Genomic DNA, 27,746 nt, shown 5'->3' with positions numbered 1-27,746 from the left:
TATTGATTCCTTTAAACTATCTGACTTTGGTATGTTATCTTTCTTTAAACTGTTGAAAAATTAAGTTGACCTCATATTACAAATAAAATTCTGTTACCAAAAGGTAAAAAGTAAAATAACAATTTCGACTTGAAGTGTATGTGTCTCCTGGTAATAATAAAATAAAATAATGTAATTCAGTTGAAATAGTGTCTTCCTTCTTTTCTCTACAGACACTTTTTCAACCATTTCTGTATCTTGAGTAATGATACAGAAGGAACTGAAAAGTAATATCTTATAGTAAAGGTTTACAGTAAGATTAAAGTAAACCACCTGTATAAGGAAAAGCCTGGGTTTTCCAATTAATGAAGGGCAGCAGTCATCAGTAAACAGATGCACCACCTCTCTGGTCAGTAGTGTACCATTGGTGGCATACACAACATCATGTTTCTCTAATACACTTTCTGTTTCCCCCTCAACTTCCACTTGGTCCCCATGAGACAAGACAGCTATCAAAATGCAATCTTCATCTGAATGGTCCTCTTTTGAGACTGAAATTATATTAATCATTTGTCACTTACAATTTTAGTTTTTTTTCTTTAGGATTGAACTTTTATATGCTTTTTTATATTTTTCAGGGAAGTAATTTTGATATACAAAGATTATAGGCAAAGATTTTTGGAAGCAGAGCTAAGAGAAAGCACAGAAAGATGATTCCCCAATGATAAGGACATGATTCGTAACAAAGCCTATCCACATGTTTACATATTTTTGGGGTCTTGTAAGAAGGCACTGTTCAGTAATAAGCCTCCTTATATTTACCCCTTGCAGGACCCCTTACATAAAGTACACTCTGTTTAGTACTTTAAATACAAGGTATCCATTTAATTATCTTCCACATCACAAGGGTCAAAAAGTGATTAAATCTAAATGTTTTATCCATTCAGGTCTTTGGCAGGAATATATTTGCCATCCTCTCATGAATATAAATGGGAATAAACTGCATGGCAGAATCAGTTTTGCATTTAAAAGCAATCACTATTCAAGTCTGTGCCCAATTTCACCAAACATCTAAAATATTTTCCTACAATTAGAATTGTATAATTATGTGTAATTTTATTATTAATGTATTCCAGCTAAAGATTCAACAGCATTAAACTATACTGTCATGATATCTTGCATTTTGTCATTTTGATAATTATTGGTGGTAATAATAGCAAATAATTATCAAACTGACAAAACTTGACAACTAACGAACACACAGTTGTAAGAATAATCAAATTAATAGCAAGCTGGAGAATGTGATGTGATGTGATTTTTAACATAGCTTTAACAATTTTTCAGTCATATCGCTATGATGTCTGCAGTGTGGCAGTATATTGTGATGTCTATCACTGGGGCATCAGGCCACAGACATGTAGCATGATGTCCCACCCAGTCACATTATCCTGACACCAGGCTGACCAGTCCTAACACTATGTATCCATTTTCTGCCATTAACAAGTGCCTAACTTCAACATTTCATACAAAGATATATGGAAATCATTAAAATATGTATATATGTTCATAGTGAAAACAGTGAATTTTAAACCCAATACTGTGACCCTTTGATAAATTTTAATATGTGACAAGATGTCTATGGTTACAGTTTGACACCCAGCCCTCAATTTCCTAATGGTATTCATGTTTACAGCAAAAAGTTTCTATCACACATCTTTGTGAGTAAGACTTCTGACAAGTTAACAGCAAATGAATGGTACAATTTTCTGCTATTTCATCGGATAGACCGTGTTGTGCTTGTCCCAGGACAAAGCTATTTTCAAGACTGTAGCTTTACTGACACATTGTTATATCAAAGCAAAGATGTCAGCAGATCTTTCTGTCAAATTTAATTACTTTCACAAAAAAAAGGTTCCTAGCCTACATTCAAATGAAATATTTTAAGTGTTTCGGCTGATTTTCCCCAACTTCATCAGAATGCACATATTCTACTCCATTCATAAAGCACATACTGTTGAGACAATGGCTGACTAGAAAAAACTGAATCATGGTTAGGACACAGAAACCCTTAAATTCTTTCAGCCAATTAGCAAAATTTCCATTTATTAAGTACCTTTGAGTAGTTTCCTAGAAATTCAAGGTTTGACTAATTTGAATTACAAGTACTTAGTAGCAAAGTTGGTAGAGTTGCAGAAGCCTCCCTCCCGCCCCCAATCATAACTACTGGGTAAACTTCTTACATTATGAGACCATTTCTGACATGATGAAAAATCACAACATTTTGACATTTGACTGTTCTCTCAGGTCTAACTCATATTGTGTATTAGCTCACTGACAAGGAATGATGGCATGATTACTAAAAAAGACTGCTAGATTACTAAAAATGACTGCTAGATTACACAAATGTTTTCAGTGTTAACATGAATGCCTTTAAGAAACTGAGGGCTAAGTGTGCAACAGCTCTCGAGTTACAAATCTTGTCTCTTGTTATTATATATGTAGATAACATTTTCCATTCAAGAGTAGCATACAATTTTCAAGATGGCCACTCTGGTTGCCATACTGGATTCTGGCTGGCACCATTTTCATTTAGAACCAACCAGACGTCATAAGAAGTCTTCTGGTGAAGGAATAAGCTATTGACTTTTGCACGAATGTGTGTGTAAAGTTTCATGGCCATTCTCGATTTAATTTTAATATCAAACATATACTAGCAGATTTCAGATGACCGACAACAGATCATCCCATGAGCTCTTCTGGTCTATGACTGTCCAAAAGGGGTACTGTTGAATGCAAAATTGTTTGTGTACAATGATTTTGGCTGTAAAAGGTGGTTGTCTGCTGGTCAGGGAGGCTGTTCAAGAATGGGATTACTGTATCTTAATCATAAAAATATTCGGAACAAATGAGTGTCACTTAAAGAAAAAAATGTCAGAAACTACAGTTTGAAATGTTTTATTGAATTAATAACTTTTATCACAGCATTGGTTTTAATAGAGACAAAAATTAACTATGCTGACTCTTTTGAAATTAATTAAATTACAATAAAAATAATTGCAAATATTTTTTTGTTCATTTCTGGGTCAGATGTGGAGGTTAGCTTATTCTGAAGAACCCCCATTAATTCTACAAGTTGATTCAAATGGGGTGGGGTCAGGTGGAGGTGAGGCAGACTTACTTTTGAGCCTAGATATATCATCAGATAATTAGTGTGTGATGCGTTGGATGCTTTGGACTTGTTTTAACCAAGTACAATATACCAAAAATGGTAAATGGAAACAATCCTATTTTCATTCAAATGAGTTGACTATCCTGCCCCATGTGCCTGAATGTTTGGTGAGTTGCCATTATTCCAAGTTCACAGCCCTATTCTACACTGCTTGCTAATAAATGAAGTTTAAAACTTAAATGAAATACACGTCTTAAAGTAATGTGCATAACATGTCTTAAAGTAATGATTTATTGTATGTTATTCTTGTCCATGGAGGTGGTGCAGATGGAATTCATAAAAAGTGTTCAAAACAGTCATATGTATGTTGGGTGGTTGATTTTCTTGATTTAAATTGTCAGGGCTCATTAGTTTATTTATTTCAGCCCTAGATGTACTGGTGACTGGTACATTTTCTATCTAAATTTGAACATAATTTATTCTGACATATACATATGTTTTTAAAATATAAAATGTTGCTTGCATTTATAGTTTCATTTGTCACCATATTTGCATTTATAGTTTCATTTGTCACTGTATTTGCATTTATAGTTTCATTTGTCACTGTATTTGCATTTATAGTTTCATTTGTCACTGTATTTGCATTTATAGTTTCATTTGTCACTGTATTTGCATTTATAGTTTCATTTGTCACTGTATTTGCATTTTCTTTCTCTCTTTCAATCTATAGCTACATAAAACTGTAAGAAAATTCAAGACCTCAAAAAGGCAAGAAAATTAAACCAAGACAATAATTTTTGTCAAATTAATCGTCAAGCACTATAGAAGATATTATTCAAAACTTCACATTTTAAAATTTTTCATTTGAGATTATCATTCATCAGCATCATAACTATGACTGTTAAAGATTATTGTTATTATAAATTTTAATTATAATAATCCAAAGTAAGGTCTTTCATACATCACTAGTCATTAACACTCGCAGCTCAAAAGTGTTTCCACAAAATGGCCACCTCATGTAGTATCTAGACCTGAATCACCTTACTTGTGTATTCCTTATTTCATTTCTTTCAGAACTTAGTGATACATCGATTAGCTCTAAGGACATGATTCATTTGAGTAGGGGGAGATGCATACAAGCGTCTTATGACAGCCTTTGTGAAAGATGCTTCAATGTCACTGGCAACATATACAAAGTCTTGCTGTGCTATGGCTGAAATGTTGGAATGTTATTGTTCTGTTTCTACTGCATCATGTATTATGATGTGCTGGGGGTTGCATTATCATTCCGACACGTCAATCAACTTTGAAGAAAGACCCTAGTGACATCTGGCCAGTCATTTTTTCAAGAATGGCTTTATATTTCTTTTGCGTTTCTCTTGCCATTTGTGGGGACAAAGACACCCATGCCACTGTGAGTGACACAATCCCAAATAATTACATTTACCTGAATATGGGGTTTAGGATCCTTATGTACTACTGTGTAGGGACCTTTTCTCAGCAGCAAATAATATACTCTCATGACTTATGTCTTTACCAATACCCAATATGAGTTTCAATTGAGGATAACATTCTACAATTATTATCTACAGTCATATACAATTTAGAATGACAACGGGCCCTCCCTTTAAAATTTTAATAACATATTTTTTTCTTTACCACTCTGAAATTTCAAATGTCTGGACACAGCTGATTCAGATAATTTCAAAGGTGTACCATCATTAAAAGTATTTGTAATGTCCTTTAAGGATGTAGTACATTTTACAATACAAAACAGATGGTGGCCTGTCCTAGCATTACTTTTCTGAGGTCTCCCACTTCATAACCTTGTAGTTTTATGCCACGGAAATGCCACTACAGTAAACTGATTTATTTATAATATTTCTGCAATTCTTGGCACCCTAACATTCTAAAGTTCCCTTTGGTTAGCTGCAATACCAATTCTTTTTGCTCTTTGCTTGATTCCATTCCATTTAAGCCCATTTTTGTTTGTAGACAACAAGTAAACAAATGAGAAATGGGAAAATCAGTTACTAATCTGCCCATTCTGCACAGTTGAAAACACCAAAAAGCAGCCATTTTGTGGAAATACTTTTGCCTCTTGGGTGTGTGTGATTTGGATTTTTAACATAGCTTTAACAATTTTTCAGTCATATTGCTACAATATCTGCAGTGTGGCAGTTTATAGTGATAACTAGCACTGGGGCATCATGCTGCAGACATGTAACATCATGTCCCACCCAGTCGCATTATCCTTACACCAGGCCAACCATCCAAACACTAACCTCTTAATGCTGAGTGCCTAGTGAGGCTGATGTTAGTACCATTTTTATAAGTCTTTGGTATGACTCAGCCATGGTTCGAACCAGCGACCTTCCACATTCGAGGCAGATGCTCTAACCACAAGGCCAACAGAACGGTTGATTCTTGGGTGCAATCTTTCCATAATTGGCCAAATAACCCATGTAACTCACTCTGGACAGGAGAGACAACTGTGCAAATTTCAAGAAACAAATGAAAGTTTCTGAGTCTCAAATTAACTCAAATAGGACTCAAACATTTTATAATGATGATGAATATGTGAATTTTACTCTGATTTAGTGCTGATTCGATAACTGGAGAAGGTCATAGAAAACCAAAGGTCTTTCACCTACTGAAATTAATTCGGAATACTTATCATTTGGTAAAACTATTGATTCTTCATCATTTCCTTTACCAGACAGTACACTACATTCAATAGGTGAAAACTTGGTACTCTTTGCTGTACTTCTTGAAGTCAGCGTGGTTAGATGAGTAAGTCTGATCTACTGATACCAATTTATTAACATGATTTCATTTGTGTCAAACTACAGAGTGAATCTCTTCAGAATATAATACGAAGCCAGTTTTGGAGTAATTTAATCATTACAAATTTAACAGGAACAGCAGCCTTTACAAACCTGAAAGTGAAATTAACATCTAAAAGCAGCTTGAAGATCATAATCTTGCTTTAAGTGCTCAATACTACAAACTTGCTTAATTATTACAGTTCAAAAAAGGTAAATTATAACAAATCATACTTTCAAAAAACTAAAATTAAAGTGTGCCAGAATTGTGTCCTTGAAAGTAGCACAATCTTACCATTTGTGTGCCAGAACAGTGCTAAAACTGTGCAACAACTATGCCAGGAGTTGCTAGACATTTGTACCACAAATGAAGCAAAAGTTCATAAGATCTGTTTTGCCACAACTTTGCCACAAACAGTGTTCTGTACAAATAACATATACACAACAAAAAAGAAAGCATTCCTGCAAGGCTGCCTCAAGCAAACCATAAGTTTGCTACAAATTTGTGCTGGAGGCTTTATTGTTCTAAATGGAAAGTTGAAAAGTTGCTGAAAATTTAACTATGAAAGATCAATAATAACAAGAATTGGTCTTCTTTGAAACAATAATAGTATATTAGATATATTAAGCTTTAAACTAAGTGCATCAAGAAATGATGAAGAAAAATTAAATCTGAGAACCAGACTTGGTGCATCCTAATGTCCAAATTGGTTATGCCTGAAATTAAGCAAATGACATTTATGCCAAGAGGCTATGAATCTAAGCCATTAACCATATTACCCAGATTAAGTTGACTCCTCATAACAAGACTAATCTAGACCAATTCCTTCTACCATACAATACTTATCTGTAAGTTATTACATCTTGACTCCATGCTGAAGTATTCCCTTTGATCCTTTTACAAACTAACTGTACTATGCAATGAAATCTGCAGGAAGCTGAGGTACAAAAAGGCATATTTTTGTCTTTGTGTTGGGGGGTGGTATGTGTGGCTCATAAGCTTTACTGATCAGAAAAAGCAAATGTTAAGTAAAGTATGTTTCTCCAAGAATACATACACGATCACATTAATGTTTGGAGCTAAGCTCTGCTACCTGGCAAAACCAGCCTTCCTAAAATGATGAAAATAATAATCATATCTACTAAGATTAGAAACTCTTGCTTCTTACTTCTTGCCTCCAAGATGTGCTAGTTTTAAGTTGAGTGTTACATCAACCAGGGTGCTCACATTTGCAGGCAGGTTGGTAGGGTTTTTGAGTAATGTGACTGAGTAAATATTCTTGGACAAACATAACTTATTGAAGAATTTGCTTTCTTATTCCCACACATTCCTCGATAACATTAACATTTGGAGAACAGGTAACAGGAGGAGGGAATACTGAGCATCCTACCTATGATTCAGGCATCCTTCGAGGGAAGAAAGGCTGGATTCCGTATATAAAAGATAACCTGCACTCCAAACTTGTTGACATCACAACAGATGGTCATGTGATCCATGACAACTATACCCAAGGAAAAATAGGATTACTGAACTCTTCTAAGTAATTAACTTTTTACAGGTGAATCCAGTGCTAAACTATTGCTCCCTGCAATACTGTCATCTCTATATAAATCAATCTAACTTCCCTGCAGGTAAGCTGTGAACAGATTGTATGCAAGCTTTGCCGGATGAATTTGTGATACTGGTAAAAATTGCTTGGTTCAACAGTAGCATGGTTATCACAGCTGCTCACCATGTGGAAGGCACTCCAGTTGGTGCCAGTACCTGCTGTGCCTTGGGCATAGCTGGATGGATGTATTTATCACAAAAGTCCCTGCCATGGTAGGTATGTATAGCCATTGGCTTGGTGAGATGGATGGATCTATTACTAAGATCCCCACATTTGTAGAGAGATGATCCCCAAACTGAGACAGCTGTACTGGCTGGATAACCAGGATGGCTTCAGACAGCTATACCATAATATAGGATGGATTCAATGGATCTGTTAAAAAAAAAAGCTCATACACCAGGACTTACAGGCCTGAAGGCTATGCTTGCACATGTGGAGGAAATTATGCCCAATGGACTGTCTAAAATGTGTCAGAATTATCTGTGGAAGTAAGAGAAATACAAGGGCAAAATTTGCACAGAATTTATTACTTGCATTGTCATCTCCTGTCCTGGTTGACACATCTGTAATTGGAATTGGACAGTGCAGAGTTGTGACTGCAAAACCTCATTGTTTTGCACCCCCAATACCGCATAAGTGATAGCAGCTGATAGGTGCATATGCCACCATTGTGTAGGGGGTACCAGCAACATCCCCCACAAGACTTGCAAGAGATTCTGCCTGTGGATGAATACTTCATATGTCTGTGTTGTCCTTGCAAGATTTTCCTCTTTTCTTTGCCTTTGGATGTCTTCTGCAAAACAGTGGCCAATAGATCCTTGGATCATATGGAACATTCACTGCAAGGTAAGGCTGTAAAACAATTTGTACACACCAGGCACAACTCAAGCATGTCTACCCTGGCCTTGAACATCCTGCATATTTTTTCCGCTCTGTTAACATGTTTCACCAAAATGACAAAGTGCATAAATTAACAATACAGCATGTTAATAGGTCACTAAAACACAAGAAAGTGTGACATAAAACACAACAAAGTGTGACATAAAACACAACAAAGTGTGACATAAAACACAAATCACATCAAGCATCAACAATAACATGCTGTACCAAGTAGTCTAAACAGACAAGTCCAAGAACATGACAAATTCTTGAGAAAATATGAAAAAATTAAAAAAATAATTTACATTACCTGTAGAGGAATATTCAATGGATAGTTCTGATCTCAAACAGTAGTTATTGTTGCTCTGGCTCACAAGCTATCGTCAAAACAGTGGATTCAACAACAGATTCATTGGAAAATATTCCTGATAATAGTTTTGAAACTTTCCTACCTCACTGCACCTGAGCTACTACACACAAGGATATATTTATCAAATTAGAATTTTTTATGCAAAAATCATGTTAAAGGTGGAGCATGTTGCTGCAGTCTATGAGGAACAAACATGCTCACAAGCTGCAGCAGACATTTTACTAGACAAGGACAGAATAACATAATATTTCTGTTCTTGCAAAGTTGGATATGTTAATTCATTAAATCTGAATTTATATTTTATGACTTCAGTATTTTTTTAAAAAAATGCTAGTTATGTATTACACTCATTAAATTGACATCATATAATTGTAATGTAAGAATTATAAACCAAGTACTTTTTCTAATTTACAATAATTTTTAAAAAAGTATTATCAGTTAACAATTTAAATAAGCTTTAGCAAAGTATTTATGGTAAAATAAGTAAATGAAAAATGTATACAAAGTTATCCATGTGACTTAAGTGTTTTATGATCTTTACACCACATTAATGTGTATCCTTGGATGGATGGAAAAAAATCATTCTGCAAGAGTATCACTGATAAACCAGCACACTTTAATTATATCAAATGCATGCAAAATGATCATTTATCAAAATCTCTTAAAATAGAAAGAAATAATAATGGCATGTCAAAATAAACAACTAAAGGCACATCGACAGGGGTATATTGGCATCTGCTTTTTTCTTTGTTTGAGAATTAGTGTGACATGCGTTATCTTACTTCATAATGATTAGTGTGACATGTTTTATCTTAGTTCACTGATGTCATAACTTTTTGCAGGTGTTATAAAATCAAGTACTTTGTAAGAGACAAGTTTTGTATGAAGTCATCATGACAAAAATACAATAAATGGCAGGATATAGCTTGTTGATATTTATATATAAGTCTCAGGCCTAATAAAGACAAAAGAAATATTTTATTAGTTTCACCTCTTCAAAGTTAAGAAATAATAAACTCTACAATGAAATTATTTTTTTACAAATCAATTTAAATTTTGAACTAAATAATGACGAAGATTTACAATTTTGAACATAAGCATACAATTAGCTTAAAATTCTTAATTTTCATAAGCACAACAAATAATGTCATTATTTTAAAACAGCTTTGTGTATTTATATATGAAATATGATTTTAATTTATTATATATTAATGTATGAAATACAGAAACTAACTGATGAAATAATTTTCATATTTTTTCACATTGACATATTTTCACATGTGCAAAATATACAGAAAGTAATCAAGTGTGGTCTTGTGTTTGTAAGCAAATATCAGAGATAGCAATGTATGACTATGCATTGAATTCAAGGCCTATTTTTGATTGGTCAAAAATAATTAATGTGCTCGGTTTGATTGACTGGTCAGAACTATCCAAACACAATATAAATCCAAATTACTGTATCAATGGCTAAAAATGCTACATCGAAGTTCATAAACTAACAACACCTGGTGGCAGCAAGGGAATATAATAGGCAAGAGTTATTGCCCTTTCTTTATACAGGTTTCCTACACTAAAATGATTTTCTGGGCTATTTTAAGGAGAAAATGACAAATTTCAAGAGTCATTTTTAAAGTCTCATACTTTGATTAAAGAAAAAGAAACAATACCACAGTTGAATGCACATGTGCAAAAATCTCTTAGTTACCAGTGTCAACTAGGGTCACCGAACTAATATGACGATCAATGCAAAATCATTCACTGCAAAGCTGAAGTTGGAAAAATAACATATTTTCTCAAACAAAATTTTAAGTTTAGCTTTTTAATATCAATTTCCAGAATATTTTATGACAAAAAGTAATTTTCATGGAGGTTTCCAGGATATTTTCATCGACTTCATATTTCAGTTGGATTCCAGGACCTTAAAAATCAGGAGGCATGGTAACCCTATCCATATGATTCTGACAGAAAAGACGAAGAAGTATTGATTGATTCAGATGGTAACAGGCTTTTATCCTAATGTTACTGTGATTGGCAAACACAGAACGAGAAATGTCATAGCTAAGCTGTCTATGGGTGGTCAGGATGGTGAGTCAACTGCAGGAGATAGGAGGCAAGGGGAATGAGAACCTTGCTTTTTCAACCCTCTGTAATACTGCCTCTTAATGTATAGGACAAACATATCATAGTGGTACAGATAGCTGCCCTTCCAGTTGAACAGTCAGAATGGGTGTCAATGATAAAGACAGTGGCATGGTCAGTTCTAAACACGGCCATTTTGATGGCATGATAAAATGAAGAGATATCTAAGTAAGATTCCCATATGTGTCCATATTCCACATCCCCATAGGTCTGTATATGGGACAGATTGCCAAAGTGACCTATCTACAGTCATTGGTCACCGAGTACTGTTGACTGGACAGTTGGATGAGTTGGTCAGCAGCCCAGGATGCCATATGGCATTATTGTATGATGGAATGTATCATTCAGATCCATTAAAATCCCTATTTGCCCATACTTAAGGGCATGAAGGTGATACACAGACATGTTGGAGGACTCACGCCCACTGGGCTGCCTAGGGACCATAAATTCAAGATTATCTACTGAAGTGTGAGACAGACAAATGGACAGAAACTAGCCAAAATTTATTAACTGCATTTCTCACCTCCTGTACCAGGTGATGCATCTGTAGCGCTAACAATGGTGAAGAAGGTCGTTGCTCCTCAAATTTGGCTCAAGTAGCAATTGGTATTGCACATGTCACTTTTCGGTGTTGGTGGCAGGGGACTGAGGGAGCAGCAAGGTCTCCAACTAAGCCCCTAACTGATTTTGTCTTGGGCTCGATACTCAATAAATCAGACTGATCAGTATGAGGTTTGACCAATTTCTCCCTGTTCTTAACACACTTCTGTAAAACTGTGGACCAAATACCATGAACAAAATGTGCAGACATTGCATGTTCAAGATGATGTGTATTTGGTGAGGCACATACCATGCATGTCCCCATTGTTCTTTAACTTTTAGCATTTAGTACATTTCATCATCATGATTTAACTGAAATGAAAAACAAATTAATAAATAAATAATTCAAACATGTTAATAGGTCACAATAACAACACTCATTACCAAACAATTAAATGAAAACATGCAGTGAGTGCACAAACATAAGCAAGAATACACATCAGTTATACTGTGTTCTCCAACAGAATAAATTAATTCTACAACTGCCATAAATTTCACACAAATAGTTATCAAAATTTTAAAAATGATGTATACCACCTGTAGCAGACTCCTTACTATTAGAATATCAAATTTCTTGACATAGCATTAAAAACCAAGGGTCACGCTACCAGGCAAAATGGGCGACTAAGTCACCTAAAAGATGTAAACTTTGCCTTCTTCTGTTAGGAAAGTGAAAATGACTTTGCCCTGTGATTTTTTTAGAGGAACACTGAATGACCATCCCTATTGAGATGCTCCATCGCCTTGGCCAGGTTAATTCCAGTGTTATGTTATATATATCTCAAGTCAAAATGTACACTTCAAGCCATCAAACAGCTGGTGTTGATATCAATTACATGTACACTGACAAACAAACTCTTGCACATTTACAGGCATATGTTTTGATAGCTGATTGACCATAAAGAATTTCCTGAGTAACTTAGCAACTATTGCTGCCCTATTTCCACAAGTTATCCTTTGATGATAAAAACATACAAACTTGTGTTTCGAAACTTAAATAGCAAAGTGAGTTTTAAGAATAGAATTGGTAGCATCAATATTTTAACTGCCGCATGTACATTATTTTCTTTATAAAATCTCTTTGGAACCGTATTGGTGGACATTGCAGTTCTGGAAAGTACCATTTTATTAGATTGTCTCCTTTCATAAACCATTGGGCAAATATATTTAGGAAAATATACAATTTGTAAGAAAGCTGAGACTAGATATTATGTTATTAAAGATTTAGTTTTAAAATGCAATTATGTAGGTCATAAATGTATGGGACAATGCCATGTTGTAAAATTTGACGAGATGCTGTAAGGTCAAGTTTGTATTCTGAGTTTACTAATTTTTGTGAAATTATGAAGAAAATAAAAACAAAAAAAAACAGCAAAGCAAATACTATTTAACCAGTGCCTAATGTTACACCAAATATGTAGACAAATAATAAAATCTTACATCTGCAATCCTATCAATAAACTGTTGTAACCACAGGGGCTCATTACAAATAAAATTAGGAGTATCAGTCAATGAATCAAGGGATGGGGGGGGGGTCTAACCCATAACAATATTATTTTAATGAAGCTATAAGGTGAGTGGTTACATTAAGAAAACCCCTCTTTCTAAAAACAGATGCACTCAGTTGAAAAAAGGTCTAGTTCATTCATATACTGACTTTAATTCTTCAGTGTGTTGTCTATAAACAGGCACGGTAAAGTTTTATTTGCAACAAGAAATTAAGACGAACAGTATGGTCTGAAAGACGTGTGCATTTTATGGCATGTGCATGGTGCAGAAATCTTTTTAAATGCCATTTTATAATGAACTTTCAGAAGAAAAAAATTTGATTAGGCGTAGCTGATTAAGCGTTTGTACTAACTTGCAATTACAATACTGTAATCTAGTTACTCAGTTTAAATTCTTTACAATGTATAGTTTCTATTGTTCTCTTTTTAAGTCATATTGCCAAAATACAATGAATATGAATATGATAGTTTTTATTTTTTGTTGATGTTGTTGTAGCGTTTAATGCCATTTTTCAGCACAAGATAGGCTATACATGGCGGCCAGTATTAATGGTGGAGGAAGAACAGAGAAAAAACCCCGGAAAGAACCAACGACCCAAGAAGAGCTACTGGCAAGCTTTCTCACATAACCACATTAGCCAAATCCGACACTCGAACCAACGCAGACAGAGGTGAGATGGCAGTGATCTGTAATGGTGAACACTTTAGACCACTCGCCCCCCCCGACAGTTTTTAAATATGCACCAAATGTGTTTATAATATAGATAGAAGTCAGAAACTTTTCTACTTGAAAATAAAGTTTTTCTTAAAACCAATGTTAAATGCAAATATGCACACTGGGAAATAGATGGCATAATTCAAATAAGTGAATGAAGCAGACACACAAAAACACTGCATGTCTCGCTTTGCTCCCACTTCCCCCTGTTCAGGTCCCACTTCTCCCTGTTTAGCTCTCACTTCTCCCTGTTCAGTCCAAAAGGTGAAATCACTTCTCCCTAAAATTTAGGTCTACCTTGACCACTGAAAAACCATGATGATAATCAAAGGATTTTCAAGAGACCTTTAGTACGATGTTGCATGTACTGGAGCAAAACCTTAAAACTATTGCTGCCAGGTGGCGGCAAGGGGATCTAAAGGGAAAGAGTTGCTGTCCTTGGTCTACATGATATAGATGGCAAAGATGACTTTTGTCTTTTCTGCAAGGGTTGGATTTGTGAGGAAGCAGAGATTAGTTCCTAACCGTAATATGATATTTGATTATCTCAGCCTATAGGTGATGCTTATGAACTAAAAGACAGTATTAAAGACCATACCTTTTTTTAGAACCCCTTTCATCTGTCTTTTGGTCTGGTTGTGCAGACACTGTACTTCAAAACCCAGCTTGTGTAAGACTTTAGATAGGTTTTTGGCATCTTGACTTGAACCTGGTCGTGACGAATACATCTTGAAGTACTCATTATTGAATATCAAAGCCCTACCCCGCTTAGAGTGTGTGAAACAGTACTCATCAGAGTCATCCCAAACAACTGGCTGTGGCTCAGATTCTGATGATGGGGGTTCATGTTTTCTGAATGGTCTAAAAGTATAATATTATAAAAAATAAATAAGTCTGGACCGAAAAGTTTACATACTTATTCATTTAATGATGGAGGCTGCCACATCATCAAACTCATAATCTATGGTTCATAGTTTCAATAACTGACCAGACACTCCAGTGGGAAAGACATTTTGCTTGGCATGATATAATCCAAAATGTTCCTGAAGTGCCATAAAAAAACAAGAAACCAACCATCATTTAATGTTGATTGTATGACAAGTTCTAATAAATTTGGCAATATTCTTTCAATGGCTTTGTGTTTGGTGTACACTGATATTTGAATTGGAAAGAACTGGACAGAATGGAAGATCTCACTGATCTTGTACAGACAATCACTAACCCTTGCACAATTCTTAACCTCGGATTGAACCCTGATAAATTTAGAAGATCACAACCATGATCTGAAATTTCCAATGAATCATATTCATGCTTACCACTCTGTGATATAACAGCAATAACAGCAGTGGTGATGTAAAAATGAGGTATTACATTTTGCTGGCAGTAAAATTTCATGACAGCAAAAATTTGAGTACTTTTTTGTTTCTGTTAAAAAAACATCCAAAGTTCTATAAGTGTTACTGTTATTTGACCATATTTCTTTTCATCCAAGCAGGGGTTCTGTGGTTTTGGTACTCATTCAACTCTACCCTGTACTGTCAATATCTGGGATTTAATTTTCTTGTCAGTGAAACTGAAACAGAGACTGTCCCTTGGTCAATAACCACTGTCCTGCCTACTCCCACACACCACATTGAAATTTTGTTCTAAACTCTAAAACGTTTTTGTGATTTTGATTCCCTGCTATCAACTACTACATATGCCATGTTTTCTGTAAAAAGAAGTACAGTAGTCCTCAATCACATGCTAACATTGGTACATGCAAATGTTCAGCTACAATATTACTTATGTTCAATATGGGAAAATATTTAAAAAATACTTTCATGTAAAATTAATGTAACCTGGTTTAAAGTATAAAACAAAGATATTGCTTACAATCAGCATAATTCTAACTCCATCCTACCATTAATAACCGAAAGCAGTAGTAATCTCCTTTTTATGATCAATGCATTTAGTAATTCTATTTTTTCTACAAGGGGCCAGTCCTGCAAATTGTTGGGAAATGAAGATGAAGTTGGTGTGGACCTATCATCATTGAAAGCATAAAAAAACTATTAAAAAATTAAAAAATTTGTACATGCAGAAGATGAACTTATTATACAAAAATTATGGAAATTTGAATTTTAAAATTCAGAGTTTTTCTCAAAAGCTATTGACTAAATTCAAAGCATATTAATGACAGTATGCTTTTTATTAAACTGTTTCCAACCCTCTGAAGCAATTTAAAATTAAAGTTAATTTCAAGTTTCTCATTTTCTTTATTCTGAGTTTTGAGATCCTATATGATGGTAGATTGGCATCATGCACACAAACTTGATGGGCTATAATGCCAAAATGCTGTCTACTAACTCTGGCCTAATTCTATTTAGTGACTTTGGAAATACTGCAAGCTTTATCTTCTTGTAGTAATTACAGCCATGTTTGATGGAAGATTGGAATATTTTATATAAATTTGAATATTTTGATAGCAGGAAGCTCTGACACATTTTAACTGAATTAGTAAAGCAGTTTTTATTTAAGAAGTGAAGAATAGCAAAAGATTATGGATGATAAACTAATGGATGGATGGATGATAGAAGATGGGCAACAGAGGATTCATGATAGAGACAGGATCATGCCATAAGCCAGGTTTGGTCTTCAGCCAAGAGAGGGTAAAAGAGTACTGCAACAGTACATGATATACCCATCTCATGACCTTTTCCTATGAATGACTTTAACCCATGAGCTAGCATGTTCACTACTGTATTATGATATTGTGGACATGACTAAAGTATCATCAAAATATCTGTTGGAATTTAAAAGTGTGTGTGTGTGTGATCTGGACTTTAAATGTAGCTTTAAAAAAAATTCTGTCATATCGCTACAATGTCTGCTGTGTGGCAGTTTATAGTGATGTCTAGCACAGGGGCATCATGATGCAGACATGTATCATGATGTCCCACCCAGTCACATTATCCTGACACCAGGCTGACCAGTCCTAACACTAACCTCTTAATGCTGAGCAACATGCAAGACAGCTGTTAGTACAATTTTTTTAAGTCTCTGGTATGACTCGGCTGGGGATCGAACACACGACATATCCTGCATCTGAGGTGGATGCTCTAGCCATTAGGCCACTGAAGCAGTCGAGTTTAAAAGTGACAGCCTGGATAAGGAAGTATGCTATTGACTTAGATTATTGATTATTATGACTTTGATCTTGAAACAAGGTGTGTGACTGTCAATATGCAAGACACAATAAACTCAATACATATTGAACATGGCAAATTTTCCTTAAAATATCTTAAATGGTTCAAAAGTTATACTTGTATATGAATATAGGTCAATGATTTATATTTTCGATTGCTGTGACCTTGCCTTTGGGTCAAGGCCCATGACTATGGTATATGATGTACTGTATGTATAGTCATGATACACACCTGCTTAAACTTTGATTGAAAACATCTTCAAAAGCAAACACTCTGGACAAGAATGTAAGATTGAATTACATTTTCCTTTCCTGTGATCTTCAAACTGAGGATGGGGGCATGGCTATGGTGTGCAAAAAGTGACCTATAACTTCAATAAAAAAATATCTTCAGTACTTCAAAAGTTACACTACAGATAAGAATATAAGTCAAAGAATTCCATTTACCCTTCTTGTGATCTTGACGTTGCAGTGTGGAGAATGGCTATGGTATCACTACATGATACAGAACTGGCTAAAGTTGTGTTAAAATATCTTTGGTAGTTCAAAAGTTATACTCTGGAGAAGGATACAGTCACATATTACATTTTCCCTTACTGTGAAGTTGTGTGTGTGTGTGTGTGTGATTTGGATTTTTAATGTAGCTTTAACAATTTTTCAGTAATATCGCTACAGTGTCTGCAGTGTGGCAGTTTATAGTGATGTCTAGCACTGGGGCTTCATGCCACAGACATGTAGCATGATGTCCCCACCCAGTCACATTATCCTGAAACCAGGCTGACCAGTCCTAACACTAACCTCTTAATGCTGAGCGCCAAGCGAGGCAGTTGTTATTACCATTTTTTATAAGTCTTTGGTATGACTTGGCCGGGAATCAAACCCACAACCTCCCTCATCTGAGGCAGACGCTCTAACCACTAGGCCACCAGAGTGGTTTGCTGTGAAGTTGACCATGAGACATCAAGCCTGGCTATGATATGCACCAAACTGACAGCATATATTTGGACAAAGTTTCATGAAAATCTATCCTACAATTACGATGTTATGGGTCAGACAAGCAACTGTTAACAGATGGATAGATGGAGAGCGACATAATACAAAATGCTCAATATAAGATAGGCATATAAAAATATATAAAACCTACAAAATGCATTCTAGAACTAGAATGGTAAACTCTATAACTTGATTACGTTAAAAACATAATGAAGAACTTTTTAAAAAATTTTATGAAAAGTTAAGGCCTGAAAAAACAGAATTATTACCTGATGATAGCATTGATTAGTTTTGGAATGGCACCAGGTACATGTATATCTACATCTGAAATGAAAATTGATCAATTATATACAGTGAGGTTATAAAGCAGATGAGGGCCTGATATTACCCATCTGGCCAATATCATGCCAAGAACTCTCTCGAGGCCATCAAAAAGGAACCTAAATAATACGTTTTTATTGGGGGTTTTAAATTTGGGAGACCAGTTGGGAATTAAAAATTTCTGTAAAGAACAAACAAAGAGGCAAACATGAATGAACAAGTTTTATATATCACCTTTCCTGATTAGAAGAATCGAAAAGAATAAAGAAACATATTAAAAAATCCACTGACAGTTTTTCTTGTCCTATTTCTGGATCCTCCATCTTGTGGTGTCAAGTTTGGTCAAGAAGTTTTGGAGTTGAAGACTTTCTGTTTATTTTTGTTTCAAGCAGCAGTCATTTTAAATTGGCAGAAAGACTAAACAGTGCAACTGAAGTCATACTGCTGATTGCCTATACACAATTCTAAGGAAGTATGACCCCAAAAATATTTCTAACAAGTACAAAAACAAGAGATTCAAGTGGGTCTTAATTCGTTCATCTGGCTGACATATGTCTAATAGATAAATACATAAGCAGATTGCCAAGAAATCTGACACAGCTGGGTTCTAACATTTACAGAGTATTGAAAGGTCTTTATACCAGGACACTTTCTGTCAAGATTGGCCAAATTTCATTTGTTCAGATTAAGTTGTTTGATTTTTTTGTCCGCTTTTAGAAATAGTATTCATATTTAGTGGTCAAGTAGCATCACTTTTGGCAAATCTTCAAACCCATAGTTCTTTCTCTCAAAATTGGTTCAATTCAGCTAAGTGCTTTTTCAGAAAGAGTCAGTTCAAGGTTTTTCCTTTTAGGGTAGCATTGGCTGTATTTGATTGTGGATTGACATCATTTTCATCAAACTGAAAATTCTTTAAGTCACAATGCTTTTTGCTATATTTGATTCCCTTCTGTAGAGTGCCTTTAGAAAATAAATATTTAAAAGTGTTTTTAATTTCAACAAAAGACATTATCTTTAACAGTAGACTGGCATCATCTGTGAAAGCATGAAAGCCATTTATAAATTTTATCAAATATGGTTGAGCAGTTTTTAAGAAGTTGTTTAAATTATTAGTTTTGATGGCCATCAATAAATTTCAATGAATCATTTGTACAAATGTTTTAAAACCTTTTCACACAAGGATGCTTTCTGTTACATGTGGTCAAATTCCACTGGGCAGATTACGTCATTCAAGTTTTAATTATTTTTAGTAACAGCAGCTGCATTTGGTGGTAGATTCACATTAACTGCACCAGTCAGAAAATCCAGTATGATTCTGTCAAATTCAGTCAAAACATGTTAAATATTTTTTGTGGGTTTTTTTTTTCTAGTTCAGAAGAATCTTTTCAAAGAGTTTTCTAGCATTAGTAATGGTAGCCACACATTTATTTGATGGCTGACTGGCAGAATCTGTACAATATATTATATGTATGTATTAGTATTTAACTGCACATCAGTACAATAGTGATTATACAGTACCAATTAAAAATAAAGTCCTTTAAACAAAAATATAAATAACTGCATAAACACTTTAGGAAGACAAACCATTCCAAATAAACATAAATATAAATTACTAATAGCTTAATGGAAAAGATATTACAATTCTGTAACATGTATAGAGAATAAAAAACAAAGGAATAAAATCATAAAAGCTTTGAAAACAGAGACACAGCAATTTATTAAATAAAGTACATTCCCTCAAATACAAATCTGGTGGTACATCATCATAAAGCTTCTTAACTGAAAATTCTGTTTCACAGAGTGGAAGTTAATACACTCAAAAAGAATCTGTTTCAATGTTAGTGGACAGTGGCAGAATATGCACTCTGGTCAGATTCACCATTCAGGAGGTACATATGAATCAGGTATACATGTCCTGTACAATGACTAAACAATATGTCTTCTCTGCAATTTATTTATAATAGGGATGCAACTGTCCAATGATAGATTCCACTTTACAAAACTTGTGTAGATTTCATTTTTAATACCTGGCAAAGTATATTTAACATGCTGATTGGCATAATAATTTTTGTTTGTATATGGAACCTTCCATTTTGAAATGGGGAACCACAGGACAGGTTTGGCATCTTTATCTCCACTTACTTTACATTAATTGTAAAATGTCGGCAGTAGACAATGTTTTTCTCCAGACTGAACCAGCAAATTTTATTTCTGTACGAATGTGGATACTAACAGATTGTAAAATCTAAAATTTTTACAAGATTTTCAGGAAATCCAAAAATATCACCACAGGGTTTTTTTTTAATATGTGGTATTAGAAATGGCTTGGTAGTATATTTATAAGTCAGTTTCATTTAATATAAAATGTTGGTTCATTTGTCTCAATACTGAAGCTTTCTGGCAAAGTATGCAATGCTCTTAAATAAAGTCCAATTCCTGGACTATGTATCAATCAATCATCTGGCTTCTGCAGGTAAGATTTAGAAGCCAATTCATATACAATCGAGCCATAGTCAAGTCTCTATCTGGCTGGGCAAACAAAACATTAAGTCACATGACCAGAACAACAAAATAAAAAGCCAAAAAGGATACCAGTCTAGAGTTACATTTTCTCTTGCAATGACCTTAACCTTATGGCAGGGGTGTGGCTTTGATATGTGACATACCATTTATATAGACTATATAACTGGCTAAAGCTTCATTAAAATATCTCTCAACCATTAAAAAGTTATGGGCTGGACAAGTAAAAAATAATGGAAAGACAAACTGATAAACAGACTCCATAATATACTGGTCTCAAGAAAGGCAAATAAAATCAACTTTATTCAGTCTCATAAAATAATTCACTCTGGGCAAGTTGAAATTCTTGAGCATTTTTGCAGCCCTTAAATCTATATTGGTATTTACCATCTTTGCCACTAGCCATGCCCTATGAGAACTGCTTTGTTGCCTCCCCTGGTGCTTGCTTACTACTGACTGTAGCTTACTTCATTATCTGAAAATTAAATGTATACACTTGAACAGGGAATATGGCTTAGTAAAGAATATATATTTTTAAACTTATTTGCAGGATTCTCTCCTTGTTCATAGCAGAATCTCTGTCTAAATTTCAGTGATACCTAATTTGCCTTACTAGACAAAAAAGTTGAGGGTTTGTTCTTTTGGGGAAAAATTGCACTAAAGTTTAAGTTCTCATGGCAAAAGCTATAACTTGGCTATATGATTTGTAAGCATACTTTTGATACAGGTTAAAGATATTTTAAATGTGTACAATTGACTCAAAAAGAGAGAAAGAAAGAACATATTAAATGGAAAGCAAATTTAATTAAAATATTTTTATAAACATGATAACTTGCAGCAAGTGATACTATAAGTTAATAATTGGTATTATAATTAACAATCTTCCTTTGATTTTCAATATTTTTTTACATGCTTCATAATAAATGTGACAATTCTCTACAATGTTCATGTATTAAATTATACTGCAAATATTAATACTTTTTCACAAGCTTTTGATACATCTGGAAGAGGTGGGCTTACAAGCTGTTTCTACCATTAGTTTAGAATTATGCTCATCAAAAATGACAGGTGGCAAAACAGACAATTGTTTTACGAATTATGCAGACCCATTTTTGTATATCTGCTATTGTACAATCAATGTTTATTGAACTTCTCAAAATGATATAATCATTACATTATGATGTCATCAATAAGATATTACTGGCTGGCTCAGTGCATCTAAGCAATATCACAAGAATCTGGATATAACTGAATTTTAGTGAATATATTTTGTTTCAAATTTTTTATATGGTTTTAATAACTGCAAAGATCATGCTGAATATTTATCAGCTTTAAATAATATTATTCTGCATCTGACATGATACAGGGTGGTGTTATTTGTTACTGTGCCAATGGATGCCATATACTCCAAAATAACTAATACTGATATGGTACTACAGTATGTGCAAAGTAGAAAATGCTATTCTTCACTGCTGTACATAGTAAAATCAATGCTGTCAACCAGGAGTTCCCACTGATATTTACAATGACTGATTTCTGTGGCAGCTACACCTGTTGGTCATTATAAGATTAGAGCAACAACAACAAAAAACGATAGCTTTAATTATTGTGTTTATATAAATAACCCAATTTGGAAAATATAACAACCCTGGGGGCATTAATTTGGGAATATACAGTATAATATGACAGTCCTCATCATAGTTGATCTCAAGGCTTAGGAGTTGATGTACTGTTATTGGATCCAGATTTCCTCTAGAGTCAGCCTGAACATTCCACAAAATGGAAAATGCTAATTTTAGTGTTGCACTTAAATGTGGCAATGTCAGTACATTTCTACCAACTCTGCCAAGAAGTCTGAATTGTTTCCTGCCAGTGTGTAGATTCATATTGCTGAGTTTCTGCCGGAACTGCTGAAATTGGCACTGTCTTGGTATGTTATTTATACGTCAGTAAGATTGTTCACATGAAGCACAAACACATACATTATACAATCACACCCTTTGTGGCTTTATGCCTAATTTGTAGACACATTTGTTGTCATCTTTATCATCACTCTTTAATAATGACAATCACATCCAGAACATGGTTATCATGATCAAGTATTATAAACAAAGACAAATACCCCATTTAGTCTAGGCATTATGGATTACAATGAGTTAGTGACATGTACTTTAGTCTGGTTTACATTTATGTTATAAAGGATTAGGATTGCTACAATGGCTAAAGCGTCTGCTCAGATCTGGGAGGTAGCAGGTTCAAACCCCGGCCAAGTCATACCAAAAATTTATAAAAATGGTACTGGCAACTGTCTCACTTGGTGCTTATTATTAAAAAGTTAGTGTTAGAAATGGTTGGCCTGTGTCAGGATAAAGTGATAGGGTAGGACATGATAACACATTTCTGCGGCATGATGCTCAAGTGCTAGATAGGGCCGTCCATTTAGTATGCATGCATGGAGGGGAGATTAACCAAATGCATACACTTGCATATGGGGGAGTCTACTGATAATGTACATACACATAGGAAATGGGGGGGGGGGCATTGATAACAATTTGTCTGATTCAACCGAGTTCAATCTGCATTTGAATTTTAGCACTAGACAAAAACTTTTTTGAAGTTACACAGCTTATTCCTTTGATGCAGCCAGACATTCAACATCTGTGGACTATCTGTTTTATTAAACACGTTATTAATTTCTGCATGGATCAAATATAGGCCATTCTACAGAACTGGGGGGGGTCAAGCATATGTATGCAGTTGGTGGGTGTAAAAAAGTATGCATGTGTACAGGGAGGGGTACAGTGCAGACATCATAGCGATGTAACTCAAATTGCTTAAACATAAAAATTTCAAAACAAACACGAACTGCACAGAGATTAAATTAATTTCAATGGAGTTTACATCAGTTTCTGCGATGCAGTTATTCACAGTAGTATTGAATGCATATTTTGCCTGAAAAATCACTGTCACTGGCCATATTCTGCAGACGGTCATTCTCAACATAACTTTATATAATAACTTATTATACAATCAAGATTATGATAGTTTTTGTTGTTTGCATGAAAACCTGTCTCAGGAATATTATTTCAACTAGATCTGAAGTACAGAAGACACCCTTAAGCTCAGGACAAAAACTTTCCCTGGCAGGAGTTTCACGTGTATGTATTAGGCACAAAGGCATGTGAATTACAAAATTTAATGTTCACTGTTTACCTGACTTTAGGTTACAGGTGAATATTACATTGTCTGGTAAGGTAATTTTCTTTATTTCCTTTTCATAAATATAATCACATATAGGGACTGGAAAGTCAAATATCATGTTTTGTATGTGACACATTGTGATCTGGCAGATATGCCATTTAGCTTGATTGTCAGAACATGACCCTGATGGGTACCATGTATTATATATATATATAGACACACACACACACATTCAGGTTTATAAATCTTTTTTATCAGACTCAATGTCCAATTTTTTTAAAATACCTTATCACCTATTGGTTAATAGGTGTACATTCCTATGAAATGCATAATCATCCTAGACAGATATCCTTGTGTTTTATGTGATGCAAAAACTGCAACTACTGTGGAGCAATTTTCTACCTCTAACAAAGTTAAATTTCAAGATCTCATTCAATAAATGATGGTCATTAGCTAATGAGCTAAGATGAAAAGGTATATAAATATGAGAAAAATAAAAAATCATCTAAATCCAGTGACTTATTGACTTTCTCTGGATAACATGGTTGAGGTCTGAAAGTTAAATATTTGATACATGATTTTAATATAAACTCATATAACCATATTTATCATTATAGTAACAAAGCAGGACATGTATTTGCATTTATAAAAAAAATCTGATATATAAATTATAAGTACAGTATATTGGCAATAACAATCTTGTACATCTATGATCTCAACACCTTTCAAACCTTTATTCTATTATAACTGTACTGCCTGACTAGCATAAAGATCAGAAACTGACAATGTAACTCATTTTGGTTATGTAAATGAAACAGCTAAAGAGCTGGTCCAATAGAGATGGTACCAATTCTTTGATTACTATCTATTTTTCTGTTCAAAATGACAGGTCCCCCCCCTCCATTTTTTAAAAATAATTTTTACTTGATAAAAAAAACTTCATATTTCATATCTCTTACCATTTATTGAAATAATAACAAAACAATGGGCCTTATAGTAATGTTTACTCAGTAATGAACACGTGTCTTTGCTATGAAATTTTCATTTATGACCAAAATAGAGCAGACTATACATGGTATGAAATTTACGTAAATATGACTCTCAATAAATCTAGAATAATTGTTGAAAGAAATCGACTTAACAAGTGTTAACTCACTACTTCCTCAATGATAATTTGTTACCAAGTACAGAGGTCATTCAAAATTTGCTGTTTGGGCTATACGAAAATCAGCAGTCAAATCAAATATGACACTTTTTTGTACCAAGACAAGATCTTGCAACGTTTCCATCAATACTAAGCTTCTATCTACAAATACTTTTGAATTTGGCATTTTTGTAGCAGTTCCTAATGTTAGAGAATTCAGCATTCTGATTCATCATTCAGCCATGGTCCAGGTCTCAAATGCTTTTAACATTAAAATTAAGAGATTTTTTATTTTACTCCCTTCTGTCATGTGATTAAAAACTATATTTCCAAGTTATAAGTATATAGTGTACTATTGTATTATCTTTCAATCTGCTGTTACCGTCACTGTTTCATTGTAATACAATACTATCGGTGTACCTGTCTGATGAGTGTTATGTATTTTCGGTAAATCTTGTCCACAGCTAATGTTTCATGTACTTTAGCCAGACTCCATCGATGTTATACAAAATTTCTTGCATCTTGTACACCGAATTGATCGAGGTCTTATTAGATAAGCTAAATATAATTGTGCAATCGGAATATCTCTGCATCACAATTAAAAAACCACCGAAGTGATTGTGGGAACGCACAATAATTTGATGTTTGGTGCTGATTCGCCTCTAGTCTGGTTCCCTACTTAGTATGCTCCCTGCCTTGCACACCGCGATACTAGTGAGTATAGCGGAGTGCAACGCAGGGAGCATACTGAGCAGGGACCAGACTACTCAATGGCATAGAAAGTTTACGTTTGGACATAGTACACAATTAATTTTACTATATGTTCTCTACATTTGTTTCTCAGTACTGACCTTCCCACTGTGTGACAATCAATGCAAATCATATGTTAATCTAAAATACCTTCAAAGATGACTTCACGGTGAAGTTCTTGTCAAAGGTTGACCTGCTCTTTTTTTAGATTATTGACTGTCAACATAACAGCATGTAACCAGAACACGAATTTCACTTCCGGATCATCACCAAGGCCTTATTACTCACTGTGCACTGTCGCCAAAATACATACAGACAACAACACCCTGAGCACATATTATCAAGAATAAACAGTTACCTTCAAATCCCTACCAAAAATGCATAAATAAAACTCTTCTATCACCACCAAAATGAGAGAGGAAAAAATGTTCTAAAAATAGACTAGAACTACAGAAGTATTAATTGTGATGTAATTCCGTTTGCAGTATCTTTCTCGACTTGTCGGAAAGGTACAGGACGCTACTATTGCTGTTTTTTTTTCTTCTTTCAGCATTTAGCATGTTCTCGCCTTTTCCGATTTCAAAATGAGGACGAGAGAAAATCGTAGTGATAACTCTAATTAGGAAGTTGTTGGCTGATGTTAGCTGTGCGAAGAACAGAGTTATATAATATTGTAACCACAGGCGCTTGACGTGATCTTGATATTTAAAAAAAAAAAGAAGCAATGATTTGAATGGAAACAAAAAACAAAACATACCGAGTGACAAAATCACCTCAGATTACCCCCATGACCCGTTCTGACATAGGACCCTTTCTATCTTACTACAAAAGAGCCTCTTTTATATTATGATAGACAGGGTCCTGCGTCAGAAGGGCCCTAAACACTGATAATATGGTGTCGCACCCCTTACAAAATGTGATACTTAAAAAGAAGCAAACAAACAAAGGAACAGAAAAAAAAACAATATTAAAAAGCTAAAAAGGTGGGAAAAGTACCAGTGTTGCCATCATTCCAAATCAAAATACTCGAACATGCAGATCGAAAATGGTCATATATAATTCATTCAGTTTTATCATCAATTTAATTTGAATTATTTCTGGTGCCCTAAATACGTGCTTTGTATGCGTAATGGGTAATCCGGTACTCATTTTCCTCCAAATTAGTTAGTCCCCAAAACCAAGAAGAAAGAGTACCAACAACAACAACAACAACAAACACATCCAGCAGACAAATAGCAACAGAAAACATGCAGCCCTAACAACAACAAATATCACAAGATGAGCAGCAGAGAGGGTGAACAGACCATAGAATTCCGACAAAACAAATAAAACAAACAAATAAATCATCTCGTAGAAAGGTCCAGATTTTACAAATGAACTTTCCTTGAGATGTTTATTTTTGCAATGACCGATTGTACTAATAAAACCTCAGTTCGAAATAGTATCTGAAAAAATAAAGTACTCTACGTGTTTATTTATTTCTTGTTTATTTTTTTTGACGACCAACGTTGGTAGGTACCCTCTCTGCTGCTATTAATTTACCACCATACCAAGTTTGATGAATATTTTTCAACACGTTCTCGCTGTTGTTTTTCCTCATCTGTTTCATCTTCATCTGAATCTTCGGAATTTGTTCTATGTTTCAAGTAATATTCAAGTTCTGATGGTGGTTTTTCTACTTTGGGATTTATGTTCTTTCTGTGTTTATAATATATCATCAAACTTCTGTATCGATCTCCACCACAATTTTTGCAAATCTGATATAATCCTCTAACGCCGTTGTTTTCAACACATCTTCGTGGACCAGCATGAGGATTTTTCTTTATAAGATAA

The 27,746-nt window shown here is 34.4% G+C and overlaps 1 protein-coding gene across 1 annotated transcript in view; it reads right to left on the bottom strand.

The window, feature by feature from the left end:
- The window catches only part of LOC149803474 (caspase-3-like), a 50,619-nt gene extending 24,900 nt beyond the window's left edge, over positions 1-25,719 (bottom strand). The window contains exons 1-5 of the mRNA XM_089953196.1: positions 25,584-25,719; positions 21,206-21,293; positions 18,247-18,301; positions 14,396-14,658; positions 313-530 (exon numbers count right to left, since the gene is read on the bottom strand). Of these exons, the coding sequence (XP_089809322.1) occupies positions 313-530; positions 14,396-14,658; positions 18,247-18,301; positions 21,206-21,224 (555 nt within the window). The 5' untranslated portion in view covers positions 21,225-21,293; positions 25,584-25,719. The remainder of the gene's footprint in view (positions 1-312; positions 531-14,395; positions 14,659-18,246; positions 18,302-21,205; positions 21,294-25,583) is intronic.
- Between the last annotated feature and the right edge of the window lie 2,027 nt (positions 25,720-27,746).

The sequence above is a fragment of the Sinohyriopsis cumingii genome, chromosome 3, assembly GCF_028554795.1.
Source record: "Sinohyriopsis cumingii isolate HCF-2022 chromosome 3, ASM2855479v2, whole genome shotgun sequence".
Lineage (NCBI taxonomy): Eukaryota > Metazoa > Mollusca > Bivalvia > Unionida > Unionidae > Sinohyriopsis > Sinohyriopsis cumingii.
The sequence above is the reverse complement of the archived record's forward strand: the minus strand, read 5'-3'. Positions and strand labels throughout refer to the sequence as shown.